Raw genomic sequence first — 15,154 nt, 5'->3', positions numbered from 1 at the left:
GGCACCCACCGCGCTGCCCTGGTGCAGCATCCCCCTGGCTAACATCAACAGCCCAAGCTGTGCTTGGGTAAGTTGTGTGCTACTTCAGCTGCTTTCCAAAGCAGGCTGGTCTCCAATAATACTTGCACATCCCCCTACTGCCAGCGCTAGTGACAGTAAACCCCAGAGGAAGTGACGATAGACACAAAGCATTTTCACTTTGGAGCTAGAGTTCAGAGTTTTCAGGAAAAGCAAAATCAGTGCTGTTCTCAGTATCAGAAATAACACACATGGAGGCTCTGAACAAATGGTTCAGTTACTCATCGCATGCTCTCAGAAGACTTTGGTTACACACCTTCCATTTCACGGGGGGAATTACAAGGGAATTTCAGGAACCCCACCAGCAAAGGCAGCAGTCACACACCAGATGCTCACAGGCAGTGTTAGTACGCTGCTGTAACCCTGTTTAGCATTGCCTTAAATATCTGCATACAAAAATACCTGAGCACCAGCCAACATCCAGCTGCTTATATAGTACTCTTCACTCTTTTTTTTTTTTCCTTTGAGTCAGAAAACAGATTTAAAAATAGACAATAAGGTACTATTGCCACCAGAAACACCTTGTTTGGACTGTTAGTAATAAACCAGTATGGCAGAGCTTCTACTGTGAAGTACAGTTCCAGCAATAGTGATTTTTATTCTGAGGAAGGAGAAAAGCAGCACAAAGGCCACATCAAGGAGAGCCACCTCCTGATCCACCTCTGATCAGCGCCTCCCTCCTGCTCTGCTGAGGCAGAGGTCCAAGCCCCCCGCAGGCTGCAAAGCTCCTGAAGAGCAGGCTTTGTAACAAAAGGAGAATGAAGGGGAAAGAACAGCAGTGGGGAGCAGAGTAAGGTGAGGATTACAGATTGCATAGCCTTTGTGCAAGCAGATTTTCTTCAGGAGATGATACTTTTAGCAAATACAGGTTTTGCCCTTTAAATGAAGCAGCTGTCCTGCAGTTCAGGAGCCTACATGACATACGTTTCACAAAAACACAACTATGTTAAAATTCAGTATGAACGTATTTAGTATTTTAATCTGGTGAGTTGGCTCCCTGTCACAGGGGATTGCTATTCTAGCTCTACAGATCTCAAGAAAAGAAAAGCTCATTATGAGCATCCACAAAGGGAAGACTGAATTCCAACGCAGAGTTGGTGATGGCTCCTACTTTTAACAAAACTACTGGTTTAAAATTTCTCCTTTAAAAACTTCACATTGGATTCACAGAAGAGTGGCTTTCCAGTACTGGTTCTCTACCGTGCTCAGTATTACCCAGTGAGCATGGACTACCTCCAGCATGCAGCGTCAGTGTTACACAGCAGCCAACCAAATGGGGTGCACGTGCAAATACCAGTTCTCCTTCTGAGCAACAAAATATAACTCATCGAAGCCATTTCCTCACATCAGTATCTGCTAAGCAAACACCACTAGTTCCTCAGGTAATTAAATCAATCAATTAAATTGACAGAGATTGATTAGGGATTGTGTGTTTTATATCTGCTATTTGGCAAAAATTATTATTTGATTTATAAAGATTAGTGATTATAATTCTTCTTAGAACTAAACTAACTTTTTGTAATATATTTCATGTAGAAAACCAACTTAGAAGTATTTTTTTAAGTTATCTTTGAAAATAAGAGCCCTTGTGATTCTTTCACTTCAAAAATCTCTCAGCTTTGTCCTCTGAACAAGACTGATCTCTCTCAGTTCTTACTGAAAGCTAAATACTGCCCAGGGCCTTGAGGTGATAGTATTATTATGGCAAGCTTGCTTCACAACTCAAGCATCAAAGGCCACCCTCACCTGATGCTTGGCCATCTCCATTCCCTCCAAAACCACCGTCTTAAAGTCCTCCTGTTTGTCCTGTGGAAGGAAAGAGGAGAACTTTCAGACTGCATTTCATATATCAAAATAATACTTTGCCGTGAAGGCCGTGCAGTTGCTGGTTGGGTGCTGTGCTTCAGCTAGAAAAGTCACCTGCCCCATGGAGTCCATGGTCCAGAAGCAGCAGACTCTGGAGCTAGTGTGGCCAAGACACAATTAGACAATAACAGCACTGCCAGTTTGTTCTTCTGTTTATTGCCAGTAGTGCCGAAGGAGCTTTTTAAGCATGTTTCCTTCAGACAATGGAGCCTCATCAACACCATACTACAGGAATCTGAGCATTAGTCCAAGTGCTCTGAAGGAAAATTAAGATCCACTAGAACATTTTGCTCAGAAACAGTTATTTTTCTAAGAAAAACCCCACAGCTATACACAACAATATTCTCCTCTGCACGAAGAGGAAGTGGCCTGGAAGTCAATATTCATTACCTCATGTTTATCTCTTCATCTACCCCCTATCTGTGGCTCACAGTGTGCAACTGCTGTCGTGACTAGGGGGTTCCAGAAATCCCAGGATTTTCTATATTCCTGAAGCATACTGGGGAAGTCCTGAATTAGGCACCTATCTCAACATACACTACTTACCAGCAGGCATATTTTATACATCATATGTAATTTATAATTATACATATGCAGAGAGATTAATTTGGAGCGTGACAACTTTTAACAAGTATAGCACACCACCCTGAATATCAGGGTTAAAGGCTGTGCCTGATTAGCAGTCAGTTAAAGCTGACTGTTCCGTTACGCGTGTGAGAAGAGAAATTTAGTCTCATCTTCGTGGTTCAAAACCAATAAAACGAAGAATGCAGATATTCTTCAGGTACTTGTTTTATCCCTTATAGTTGCGAGCCCTGCTTGAGTAGTTCAGACCTGCCTGCAACTAAGTTATCCCTAAATTTTATGTAGACACTTTTATGTCAGCTGTAGTTTCTTTACTCAGTGAAAACATTAATTACAGATTGTTAATGCAGTAGCTACAGCAAGCTGCCAGCGTTACAGCCCTGACAATGCCATCTATTTGGAGGGAAACCCAAGAACACAACTCCAAAGTTTTCTCCCATATAGCTTCAAGCTTCCCTCTGTTTCCCTGGCCCACCAGCAACCTTTCCCAGTGAAGCGCCTGCCCAGAGGGGGCTCTGTCCTCACAGCAGGAGCACCAAGGTATCCGACAGCAATTTTCTTACTTCGAGGCAACAGAGGGAACTCCCTGGGACAGGGCTTGGCCAGCTTCCATCAGCTTCTTTAACTGATCAGGCCTCCACCCCACCCAAACGAGGGTTTTAATATACCTCATGCACCAACATAATGACAACCCTAATTTGACTCCCACTCTACAAACTGCGCAGCCAAGATTTCCCCAGAACTGTTTCAGCTGTTCTCTGCCTTCTTCCATTCATCATAACCGCTTCAGGGAAGAAATCCAGTCCTCCCTGGCTTGGAACAGTATCAGAACTCTTGGTTCTGTCATTTTTAGCAATGCAACAGTTTTCTAATTATTTCAAAGTGATTATTATTAACAAAAATGCTTTTCTGTTTCAAAAGGTAGGTGCGTTACACTAGTATCTACAAATATGACTGGCTATCTTAAAGTGCTTTTATGTTAAAATGTATCAGATACAAGCATATTTTACTTTTATTCAAATACTACAAATAATACTTCTAGTTGGAAACTCCAAAGTCACTGAACATACTCTTTTTTTGACCATAGCAGGTTTGGGGTTGTTTTGTGGTTTGTTTGGTTTGGTTTTTGGGATTTTTTTTTCCAGGGATTTTTTTGTTTGTTTGTTTGGGGTTTTGTTGTTTTTGTTTTATATAACTACACCTGGCCTTTGCCTGATGCTGACTCAGGGCTACTCCAGTGTGAATCTCCCTCACCAAATAACCTCCTTTCCAATCTTCATTGTTATAAAAATAAATATCCAAAACAAAACAATGCTGTTTTGTTACTGTGCACAAAAGTTTTCAATGAAAAGCAAAACTGGAAGAAAACAACATACCTTTGCTTTTTTTCGCAGCAGTTTTGCTAGACGCACCACATACGGTTTGAATTCCCTCTGGTGTGTACCCTGTCTTCGTACTTCCAAGCCTGAATCGTCTGATGCTTCTGGAATAAAAGCCCAACGATACCTGTCATGAGAAAACACAAGTAGACATTATTCTTACTGAACATGCAAGGCTTTTCTGCTAGATCTAAAAGTATGAGCGGATGACGAAATTAGTTAAGTACCAGAGAAAGAGGGGGAAAAACCCCAGAGCTGACCTACACAAAAAGCATCAGTGTTTGACAAGCAAGAATAGAAAAGGCACATTCTGAAAAGCAGGAGGCAATATAGCCGAGAATGTAGCATTGTCCTTTTCCTCTACAGTTTCTTAAAGTATTTGTGGATGCCCAGAGCAAAATAAGACAGAGAAGCTAAAAACAGTACTATTCACATCTTCATTGTGTGCAAGAGAACTAAAAGCAATTCTGAATTATAAAATACGTAAGTTACTCAAAACATTTTGCTACACATTTGCAATGCTTACTATAACACACAAAATGTTCCTAATATACTATGTTGATAACAAACTTATTTTACCTATTCATAGGCCAACGGGACTAACTGATACTATACCATGCCCCACCCCCCAACCCCTGCCCCCTTGCTGCACTGCAAGGGCTGGCTACTTGCATTACAAACTGTAAAGGTAAAAAAAGTTTCTGTCCTTAAAAGTTCAATGCAAGCCTCTGTGAAAACACTGTAAAATACAGTGTGATTCAGCATTACTGTTGCCTTTCCAGACGTGCACGGTAATGACCTAAATAAAACTAGGTTGGCTGATAATGGGGATGAGGACAGCTTAGAGACCTGAACAAGAATTATGAGCCAAATACCCAGAAAGTAAAATAAATGAAGGAACTTTCAACATTAGCTTTAGATTTAGAAATACTACAGGGCACAATCTGACACAGTGTGTGCGAGTCCTTCTGCACTCTAGCCCACACAAGTGTCTTTTAAATAACAGGACAGTTAGCGGTGACCAAACGTCTACAGAGCTGTGCCAGCGTGGCAGTCCTGACAGAGTCACCACTGTGGGTGTAGAGGAAGAGACGTGATACTTTCTTTTGTCCTTGGTGGCCTCTCATTCGTAGGGTCTTTAGCAAATATTTTTTTTTTTTTTTCTCCCAGAATGGGATTGCAGAGGCACTGAGGAAACAGTTTGCACACATAAACACCAGTGACCAAGAAAAACCTATGGGGTCCCCTTCACATGCAGGTTTGTTGCAACATCTTCCAGACAGATCACACACGAGTAATTTCAGTGAGTCATGCTGAGACAACATGCAGTTCTCTGATCTCATGCATTAGTCACTAAGATGTGTGGGTATATTTTGAGTTCTTAGACATTACTGCAACTAAATCCTTTAAAAAATAAAATGCTTTAATAAATCACTATTACTGATTAGCTCACAAGTGTGGACAATCTCTTGCTACAGGCTAAATCAAACCAGCTTGAATTCATTTAGTATGTAGCACCATTTGCTCGGGGGGCCACTCTGACACTGGGAGGGAATGAACCCTGGGCTGCCATGGGCAAAGGCCAGAAAAGAAAAGGAAATATGAAAAAAAATGATTATATTTTTTTATATATACACTAGAATTTTACCAAGAGGCATGGGCAAACAGCTAAGATCTTAAATGACAATGTCTTCTACTCACATCTGAAACTGAGGCAGGTTTTCAGATGGCAAAGCTAGGGCCAAGTCCAGAAATTTGCAAGCAGACAAGTACAGGTTCAACCATCTCTGGCTATTGTAGGACGTGGAGAAACCATTGCCGCCTGTGTATGTTGTCTCCAGACCAGCAACAGATGGGCCAGAAGTTCTAAAATAAATTACAGAATGCAGGTGAGTCATAACAGCCTTCTGCCACTATGGGAACATCATCTTTCTGACTTGCCTTTACAAACACAAAACTATTTACCAGCTTAATCCTGTATCCATACAACAAACTGGAACATTGCAAGTCTGTGTTATGGGTGGAGTTTTGTGTGTATATATAAAAAGCAAGATGTTAATATATAATAAATATGTTACACTGTATCTCATTCCCATCCGACATCCAATTTAAAAGAAAGTTTAAAATTGCCAGTCATGTTGAGATCACTTTATTTTAGGGGAAAATTTTTCAAAAGAACAAAATGAATCTAGGAAAAAAGCAAAGAACACAACTCGGGCAAATAACTACTCTGTTCTTTTGAGAAATCTGCCTCTACTTCTGGCATTGACCAAAACTGGATCATTCCATGCAGAAGGTAGATAGGACAGAAAAGGACGATGACACAAGAAAAATTATCTACCTTATCTTTATGTCTTTTAACACCAGAAAAAAAAAAAATCACATTTTTATTTAGACCCAGTGCATCAGTCTTGTTCTAAATAAGTGTATGATACAGAAAAGCTATAAAGTCATGCCATGCATATTTTAATGGCAGAAGCAGTGTCATTTCAGCCAGGAAGACACTGTAAGAACTAACATACTTGTATTGAATGATTTACCTTAGTGGTTTATGAGCAATCTGACAGTGGGACTTCTTTTTTGTTTTGTCCCGAACAGTATGTCCTGAACTATCCTTTACTTGTCCTTCTCATTTAAGCTCGACAATTCTAAGACAAATAATTCTAAAGAATGAGTCAGCTGCCCATCAGCATGCCAGAAGACTGTTACCAAGTTAAATAAACGAGACATTTGTAAGTTTACCTGGAAATGTCTTCATCAGCGGTGAGCTCCTGTTCCATCAGTAAAAACACTTGTACCTGAAGATCAAATACTACATTTTAAATACCATTTTTTTAATGGATTGTGACTCAGGAAAGCGCTGTAGGGAGGCCTGAGTAATAAGCATTAGAGGAACTATTCAGAGCTTTATTTCCATTCCTGGATGATGAAACAACCCCCTGAGCTCTGAGTGGACACTGGAACCCTAAAGCTCTTTCATCCTTTACATATAACCTGAGAAGCACAAACCACAAACTGGCACTTTTATGGCCAGGAAAGTTTTCAGAGGCTAATCACCTCCACTACTTAGAAAGAGAGCAAGACCTAAAGGAAATGAGAATAAAGAATCACATAACAGAACAGTCAAGCTCAGATGTGAATTCCCAGAAGTAATACAGACTTGTCCACTGAAAGTAGTTCCAGGACTGTGGTAACTTGTGTAAAGGCCAGGGGACAGCACAGGAATTAGAATGTCACAATGGGCAGACTGGGTTTTCTATTATTTATACTATTGATAGGCTCAAAACAAATGCATCTATTGCTAGAACAATTCGCTTGATCTTTAAAACACTTTATATAACTTTTCGCCTTCTATTGTTTATATCTGTTATTAATGAAGGGCTAGGTTAGGTGCCTACAGAAACAAAAAACTGGAAAAAAAATAATCACAGCAGTAATTTTGATTTGCTATCTGTGTTAACCAGTGTCTTAGGAACTCCTTGCCAAACAGACTAAACGGATCACAGGATGCACCAACCACTCTCCTCCATTCCCATTGCCAAAGCAAAAGAGTGGAGCCAACATTGGAGACTCCACAGGTAGCAGCTCTGAAAACAGATGCTTTTCCTGTCTTGCTATGTAGAGTAAAAGAAGAGAAAGAAGAAAGCTGAGTCAGGTCTTGTATAAATCTAGTTACAAAATTTCAGCCTTGGTGTGATCTGAATGACCACCAATTGCCAATACAATCTAGATTCTGACTCCTCCTTTATGTGGGTTCTCATCCTAACTGCTGGAGGAAGAAGGCTGAATGACTAGGAAAGTAGAAACAGGGAACACTGAGCACAGCAGCAATGGGAATTGTAGAGAGTGTACACATACACAGGCAGAAATTCAAGTAGGAGTCACTATGGAACAATGAGGGCACATGCAAATTTAATAATTCAGGAGACATCTGAACAGCTTAAATAGCCTCAGCCAACAGATATTCTATTTGGTTGCAAAAAACAGACATCAGGACTATGAAAGTAAGTCAGCTTTCAATTTATGTCCATTGTACATTTACATGCACAAAATCTAGAAAAGATTTTCTTAAAAACATTGAGGTGGAACAAGGCTCCATTTCAGATTTGCACCAGTTTTCCGAGTCATGAATTCTAAATGCAACTCACCAGTTCAGTGATCATGGTTGGCCAGAGAGAGGTAAGGTGCTGTGGAGACATTCTTAAAAGCAATACTCTGAAAAACAGGAACACTTGGGAATGAAGGGTGGGCACCTGGGGCAAACGGAGACTTTCTACCAGCCTTTCTGAAACAAAAAGCCAAGGTTTCCTCAGTTCAGAATAATTTCAACTAATGTTTTCTCCTTCCTTCATTTACTCTCAACTTTTACTTTCAGTATCTGCCATATTACTGTTTCAGTACTTTGCTACAGTTCTAGTCTGTCAGCGTATAAAAGAACCACTTTCACCAAGCAACAAACAAAAGCAAGAAACCTCAATATAGTACAGTTACATATTTTGATTAAAGTCCTCCAGATAAATGAATGCAGCAGTGCATCTGGGAGCTTTGTTCACCTTATGCAGTGTTTCACCGATTACAAAAAGAGGAGTTAACAGATTCCAAACAATACAACAGCCTGAACAGCTAGGATATATTATTATTAAAAGGCTGAATCATCATAGTATATGGGATATTACACAGGGATTACATGCTCTTATTTAAACATAAGCACCTCTAAACATTCAACATATCAGAAGCAAATCCATAAAGAAAATTTTCAGTCTAATCACCACATGCACTTTGCAGTTCAGACCAGTAAAACCACCTGGTATCTTGAACACAGTAAACCCAGCCAGTGACTGGGGGAAAAAAAACTTTAAAAAAAACCCCAAAACAAACAAAACAAAACACAAAAAAACCTTCAAAGACTAAATCCTGGAACAAATGAAACAAGAAAGATTATGCAATTGACTTTCCATATGGAGGAAGAGACTGAAGTGTCCACCTTGGTAGTACTAAAAGACAATGTATTTAGAAGCTGCTATTGTAACTACTTGGATCATATTAGAATAAAACTAAGCAGCTCCCATTCCCAATCACTTAAAAACATCACTAGAAGAGGTATTCTTCAGTGATAAATAGGGCAGATAAACAGAACAGCAGAAAAAACAGAGAAGTCAAGAATTCAAAACTTCAAGGTCAGCCCTTCTATTTATCCCAAGTTGAGAGCTGTTTATACTTCAGATATTCATATAAAAGTGCACATTGCAGATACCCAAGGACATTGATCAAGGTATAAAATGACAGATCAGTGAAGTAACCTGGATAAAAGTCAACTGGTAATCACAAAGTATGTGTAGTTTGTAATCATTTAAGACTGAAAACATTTTAACCAAAATGTGCAGAAACTTTGCATCTAGCCATGGAAATGGTACCGCATACTGATATTCCAGGGGACAAATTTACCTGATGTTACCCTGTCGTACAAATACTCCTCAGTTAACATCAAAGTCCAGAAGTCCACTAAATGATACAATTTTACTGACCTTGTATGTCTGGAAGGTATTTCTGGTACTGGTCTATCTCACTGCTAAAAATTGCAAAAGCCAGTCTCTTCAGGAGCATAGCACGCTGTTCCAGCTCTGCATCTCGATTAGCAAACAGATTGAGTGAGCTGCTCTGAGCCACAGCCACTCGTGCTGAAAGAAAAAAAAAAAATGCATAGCGCAGAGATGAACTTCAAAATTTCCCTTCTGTTTCACTTTAAGGCACAAATAACTCTTACTTTCATTGCACAAATGTAGTTCAAAAGTAGGTGAAGATGCATGTTCTGCAATTTGTATTTTTTAACAAAAAGGCAAACAAAAACAACAACAAAAAAGCAACAAAAAACCCCAAACAAACAAACACAACCACCCTCATCTGCTCTGCTTAATCAGCTTTGCCATATAGGCAAAATCTAGTGTGCCAGGACGGTCTCAAATTCTTTCACTTCAAGTTATCTTATGGAATCTCTAGAAACAAATAGTTGAAGAAAACATGAAAAACACTGAATAAATCAAACAGATCGGAATAAATGGTGAACAAATTTTATTTTATTTTTTTTTAAGATATTTGTTCTCCCTTTAAGGTTTCCCTTGGAGAAAAGTCACTGCTACATCAATAAATACTTACTCATCAAGTCTCTGAATGTGGTTTTGTCATGTGTCATCAAATTATCCATAATAGCTCTCCAACTAAAAGAAGATTGCACACAAATCAGAAGAGCAAGAAAAAAGCAGGAACTTACAGGAATATTTACAGAGCTTTTTCTGCTCTTTGAATTCAGGCTAAGGCTTCTAGTGCAAGCTCTCTGCTATACAGGTACCATTTACTTGGCGCAATTTGATCTGAAACTGTATTTCCTGCCCCCCCTTCTCAAAGAAAATAAGGGATGCCATCCAGAGGGACCTTGACAGGCTAGAGAGGTAGGCCTGTGTGAACCTCATGAAGTTCAACAAGGCCAAGTGCAAGGTCCTGCATGTAGGTTGGAGTAATCCTAAACATGGATATAGGCTGGGCAGCGAATGGACTGAGAGCAGCCCTGTGGAGAAGGACTTGGGAGTATAAGTGGATGAAAAACTGACTACGAGCTGGCTATGCACACTCACAGCCCAGAAAGCCAGCTGTATCCTGGGCTGTATCAAGAGAAGCATGACTAGCAGGTCAGGGGAGGTAGTTCTCCCCCTCTACTCCACTCTTTGAGATCCCACCTGGAGTGCTGCCCTCAGCTCTGGGGTCCCCAGCATAAGAAGGACATAGACCTGTTGGAATGGGTCCAGAGGAGGGCCACAAGATGATGAGATGGCTGCAGCACCTGCCCTATGAATACAGACTGAGAGAGCTGTTTAGCCTGGAGAGGAGAAGGCTCTGGGGAGACCTTATAGTTAGCTGCCTTCCAATACTTTTAAAGGGGGCCTACTGGAAGGATGGGGAGGGATTCTTTATCAGGAAGTAGTGATAGGAGGAGAGATCAGAGTTTTAAACAAAAAGAGGGTAAATCTAGATTAGATATTGGGAAGAAATTCTTTACTGTGAGGGTGGTGAGACACTGGCACAGGCTGCCCAGAGCAGCTGTGGCTGCCCCATCCCTGGGAGTGCTCAGGGCCAGGCTGGATGGGGCTTGGAGCAACCTGGTCTGGTGGAAGGTGTAAGGTGTCCCTGCCCATGGCAGGGGGTTGGAGCTGGATGATCTTTAAGGTCCCTTCCAACCCAAACCATTCTATGATTCTATAAAAAGTTAACCACTTTTTCCTCATGGAAAAAACAGATTAAAAAATAGTATCTTGAAATTGAAAAAAAAATTTACTTCTGCATAGAAATATACCTTAGGTAAGCGAGTTTCACATTTCACGTGGTAATCTGAAACACAGAATATCCCTCTCTATTTCTCTCAACAGAGATCTGTTGGGAAATTTTGGTCCACATTATACATACTCTTGTGTAATGGTATACATAAGATTTGTAACTGCCGTTGACATAAGCAGGAAAAAGAAAGTCTTACTGGTTAACACACGAGGCATCCATCTGGAAGAAACTGGAATCCATAAAGAGGTCAAATGCTTCCTTTTTCCATGCTCTCCTTGTATACTGATACCCACTAAGACTGCTTAATAATTGGACACAGGCTCGATAGCTGGATGCATTATGAGCACTAAAAAAAAAAAAAAAAAAAGCCAGCATGAAACAATTCTGAATTGTTGTTTTCTATAAAGTCTGACAGACATCTCTTCCTTATTACGCTTGTTTCAACTTAATTGTCACCCACCAAATTTCAACTGGCTGTAGTGATCTACATCAATTCAATATATTGTAAAGATACCTGTGATTACGGAGGTAGGGAACAACATAGTGCATAATATTTACAAGCAAAGGAATAACCCTCTCTTTTTCATCACTGTAGAAGACCATATCCAAGAGATGAGCCAAAACCTGTATAAGGAGAGGAAGATAGTTATCATGCATTCTCAAATTGCTTTTCATCTACTATTCAGCCTTTTTTTTTGGTATGATGTCCCTTACTGAATGTTCTATTTTATAATGGAAGTGATCAAATTTCAGGTACTATACAAAATCCAGAGCATAAATGTTCCATCATTTTTAAGACAAACTAATGTAAAAATACAGAAGCACAAGCTATTGGGCAAAGCATTCTACAGAATAAGCTACAAGCAAGAAAAAAAAATAATCAAAGACTGACTGTAATTATCAGCAGTAAATAATGCATACCACTAATAACACACAAAATTTGCCACCAAAAAAGTTTTCTATACTGCTTTATGCCTCATCCATCTCACTGAATCCTTATAACTGTGTTAGTAACAAAGTTTTATATATTGTTATATGACAGGACCCAGAATACATTCACATCAATGTCCCATCAACTCCCTTTCCCCAAGCTTCTAGTCCAAAGCTTTTCACAACATACAAGTATACTATAAGACAGTAGTTACTACATTTGAGAAGATATTTACCTCAGAAAGTAAGGTCAGTGCATGGACACTATAAACAGATGGAGTTATGTTTGAAGTTTCCATTGCTGGAGACAGTATATCTGAATAAGGAAAAAAAAAAAAAAGTCCAGAGTTAGTTTTCTTAAGCTATTATTTACCTTACAAGCATATTTTAAAAGCAGATATTCTGAAGACTTTGCTAGATACATTAAGATACTACTGCCTGAACAATACTGAGGCATTTTTAATGTATTCAAATATAGTAAAGCTGTCCTCTTTGTTAATTTTGGCTTTAGGTTTTGTTTAAAATACAGATTAAAATGAAACTACCTTCGACATCCGATTCTAAGTTGTTTCCATCAACCATAATCTTGGGGGAAGGCTTAACCTCTAAGTTTCGTCTTAGCCAAGTAGTCTGTTCCAAGGAAGAACCAGCAATTGCCCCAATGGCATCCACTATCTTGTGCGTTACATCCTGGTAGGTAAAAAAAACACCTCAAGCATTTTAAGAACTTTGTGCAGAAAGGCTGTATTTTTTGTCCTGACGTGCTTTTGTAGAAAAATCTATATAACTAATTAAGTTTAGAACTGCCTTCAAATCACTTCTGTTCTATATTATCAATTAATAAGGCCACAGCAAAAGAGATTTTTTCAAGAGATTATAAATAGTACTAAGCAGAATATAGTAAAGAGCCGATTCAGATTACAGAACTGATATACCAGGTAATTCTAGAACATTCAAGCATTTATTGTTCAATATTTTCAAAAGGAGACACACACATAAGAAATTTCTTACCTGGAGATCTCTTTGATCTTTCTTATTTTCTAGAGTTGGGTTTTTCATAATGAACTCATTAAGAACACTGAAAAAAATACACAAGTAGATATGGATTTTCTTCTCACAATACATTATTCAGCAATTTTAAGAGTTAGGACAAATCTGAAGAAATTTATGTGCACAATATTTATTTAGTAAGCCTTCAGTCATTGCTATCTATCAATATTCTAGAAAACATCCTTTCAATTTTCTTAAGTTAAACTACTATGGTATGATCAACATTATCATGAACACATTTTACTAGATTACACACAAAGTTATCTTCAGCACTGTTTACTAGGGAAGATAAATTCCAGAAATTCAAGAAAATGGTCCTTGAAGCTTTATACAGAAAATCATAATCAATATTTTATTTCTAACACACCACAAACAGCTTTCATACTGAGAATGAATCCTTTCTAATGGGTTGCAAATCTACACGTACCTAAGAAATAGTCATTGTAGTTATTTTCTAAGAAAAATCAGAAACTTTAATGTACTGTTTGAAGAGCCTAAATCGCTCAAATAATCAGTAAGGTAAGATTGTGGTTTATATCACATTGTAATGTAAAATTTAATATATGTAACCCCCATTCCTCAGAGAAGAAACTTATTTAATAAAACCCTCAAAATTTGGGCAGTAGCTCTATCACTCAAAAAAAAAAAAAAGTGTTAAAGATTTGAAAATACTAACACTTCTGTTTGATTTTACACACTTAGACTTTGAGCTTATTTGGAAATAATTTGTGGATATCAAGAGCACTTACCCAAGTATGAGGAATTGTCCTGGAGCTGGAAGACCAACCTGGATGGAATCTTTTAACAGAAGTAGCAGTGCTGCCCAGCTATCTACTAAGCTGGTCACTGGAATCCTAAGAAAGAGCAGTGATGGCAATGAAAACCACAGCTTCTCCCTCAGGTATTCCCCATTTTTTTTTCTACCTCACAATTCTACTGTCAGATATTGTGAATCAACATTCATACAGATTCTTTGTGTTTTCATTTAATATTAGGTGGCTATATCAAGTCACTAAGAAAAGATGGGAGAAGAACAGTGTACTCAAAAGATGTACTTTTCAGTCCAAAGTCAGGATGGTAACGAGTTACAGCACAATTAAGATCAGCTCTCTTTGGGCAGGGGGCATATTTCCAGCAGGATTTTAAGGTGGGGGAAGAAAGATGATGCAGAACTAGGAAACTCCCAAAATGAATCCCTTTTTTATGACACCTACAGTTCAAACCCATTCTTCCCTCATGATTTATATTACACAGGCTATTTCTTATCCAAGGGATTATAAAAAGATGTAAAATATTAAAATTGTCCATCTGCTTCTTAATGACAGAAGAAATTAAACTTCTTGCCTTACCTCTGAGTATAAGCATAGAAAAACTGCAACATGCATACTTCCAGTGAAAGATGTTTCTAGAAAAAGATACAAAATCTGTGTCATCAGGAAGAATAAAGTGACTTTTCTCCTCACTTGCCAGGGCAAAACTGACAATGCTATAATGTTACTGTAGTGTCTGAAGATATAGCTTATTTCATTAACAGGATATTATGAATGTCCATTTAGGCATCCTTCTATGAAGTTATTCTCCCCTTTTTTTTATTCCCTCTTTTCTCCCCTTCCCTTTCCCACCTGGAAAAAAAAAAATCAACCTGAAGCTAGGATATGCACCTGTTTTCCTAATGTAAGCAGCCTATCCCCATGAAACACAGTCTGGTACAGAAGCAGTAAACATGATTCTGGAGTTGTTCAGTAAATGGTAAATGATTAAGCAGGTATGACTTCTCTCCAGAAATTCATCCACCTGTTTGATATTGTGAAAATATATAGAGTAATGAAGCTGGTGAAGGGTCTAGAGAACAAGTCTTACAAGGAGCAGCTGAGGGAACTGGGGGTGTTTAGCCTGGAGGGAAGGAGGCTGAGGGGAGACCTTATCGCTCTCTACAGCTG

The 15,154-nt window shown here is 38.9% G+C and overlaps 1 protein-coding gene across 11 annotated transcripts in view; it reads right to left on the bottom strand.

The window, feature by feature from the left end:
- Positions 1 to 15,154, bottom strand: part of DOP1A (DOP1 leucine zipper like protein A) — a 68,079-nt gene that overhangs the window by 900 nt on the left and 52,025 nt on the right. For 6 of the 11 annotated variants that reach the window (XM_055810706.1, XM_055810708.1, XM_055810707.1 and 3 more), the window contains 14 exons: positions 14,564 to 14,619; positions 13,964 to 14,068; positions 13,176 to 13,242; positions 12,710 to 12,854; positions 12,401 to 12,480; positions 11,749 to 11,858; positions 11,431 to 11,580; positions 10,062 to 10,123; positions 9,434 to 9,586; positions 8,057 to 8,193; positions 6,651 to 6,706; positions 5,610 to 5,774; positions 3,906 to 4,035; positions 1,825 to 1,884 (listed from right to left, as the gene is read on the bottom strand). In XM_055810706.1, coding sequence (XP_055666681.1) covers positions 1,825 to 1,884; positions 3,906 to 4,035; positions 5,610 to 5,774; positions 6,651 to 6,706; positions 8,057 to 8,193; positions 9,434 to 9,586; positions 10,062 to 10,123; positions 11,431 to 11,580; positions 11,749 to 11,858; positions 12,401 to 12,480; positions 12,710 to 12,854; positions 13,176 to 13,242; positions 13,964 to 14,068; positions 14,564 to 14,619 — 1,476 coding nt within the window. Of the gene's footprint in view, positions 1 to 1,824; positions 1,885 to 3,905; positions 4,036 to 5,609; positions 5,775 to 6,650; positions 6,707 to 8,056; positions 8,194 to 9,433; positions 9,587 to 10,061; positions 10,124 to 11,430; positions 11,581 to 11,748; positions 11,859 to 12,400; positions 12,481 to 12,709; positions 12,855 to 13,175; positions 13,243 to 13,963; positions 14,069 to 14,563; positions 14,620 to 15,154 lie in introns of those variants that run through there. The other 5 variants (XM_055810711.1, XM_055810715.1, XM_055810713.1 and 2 more) reach the window with 3 other exon arrangements.

This window comes from Falco peregrinus, chromosome 7, assembly GCF_023634155.1.
Source record: "Falco peregrinus isolate bFalPer1 chromosome 7, bFalPer1.pri, whole genome shotgun sequence".
Classification (NCBI taxonomy): Eukaryota; Metazoa; Chordata; class Aves; order Falconiformes; family Falconidae; genus Falco; species Falco peregrinus.
This window is presented reverse-complemented; position numbering and strand designations above follow the sequence as displayed.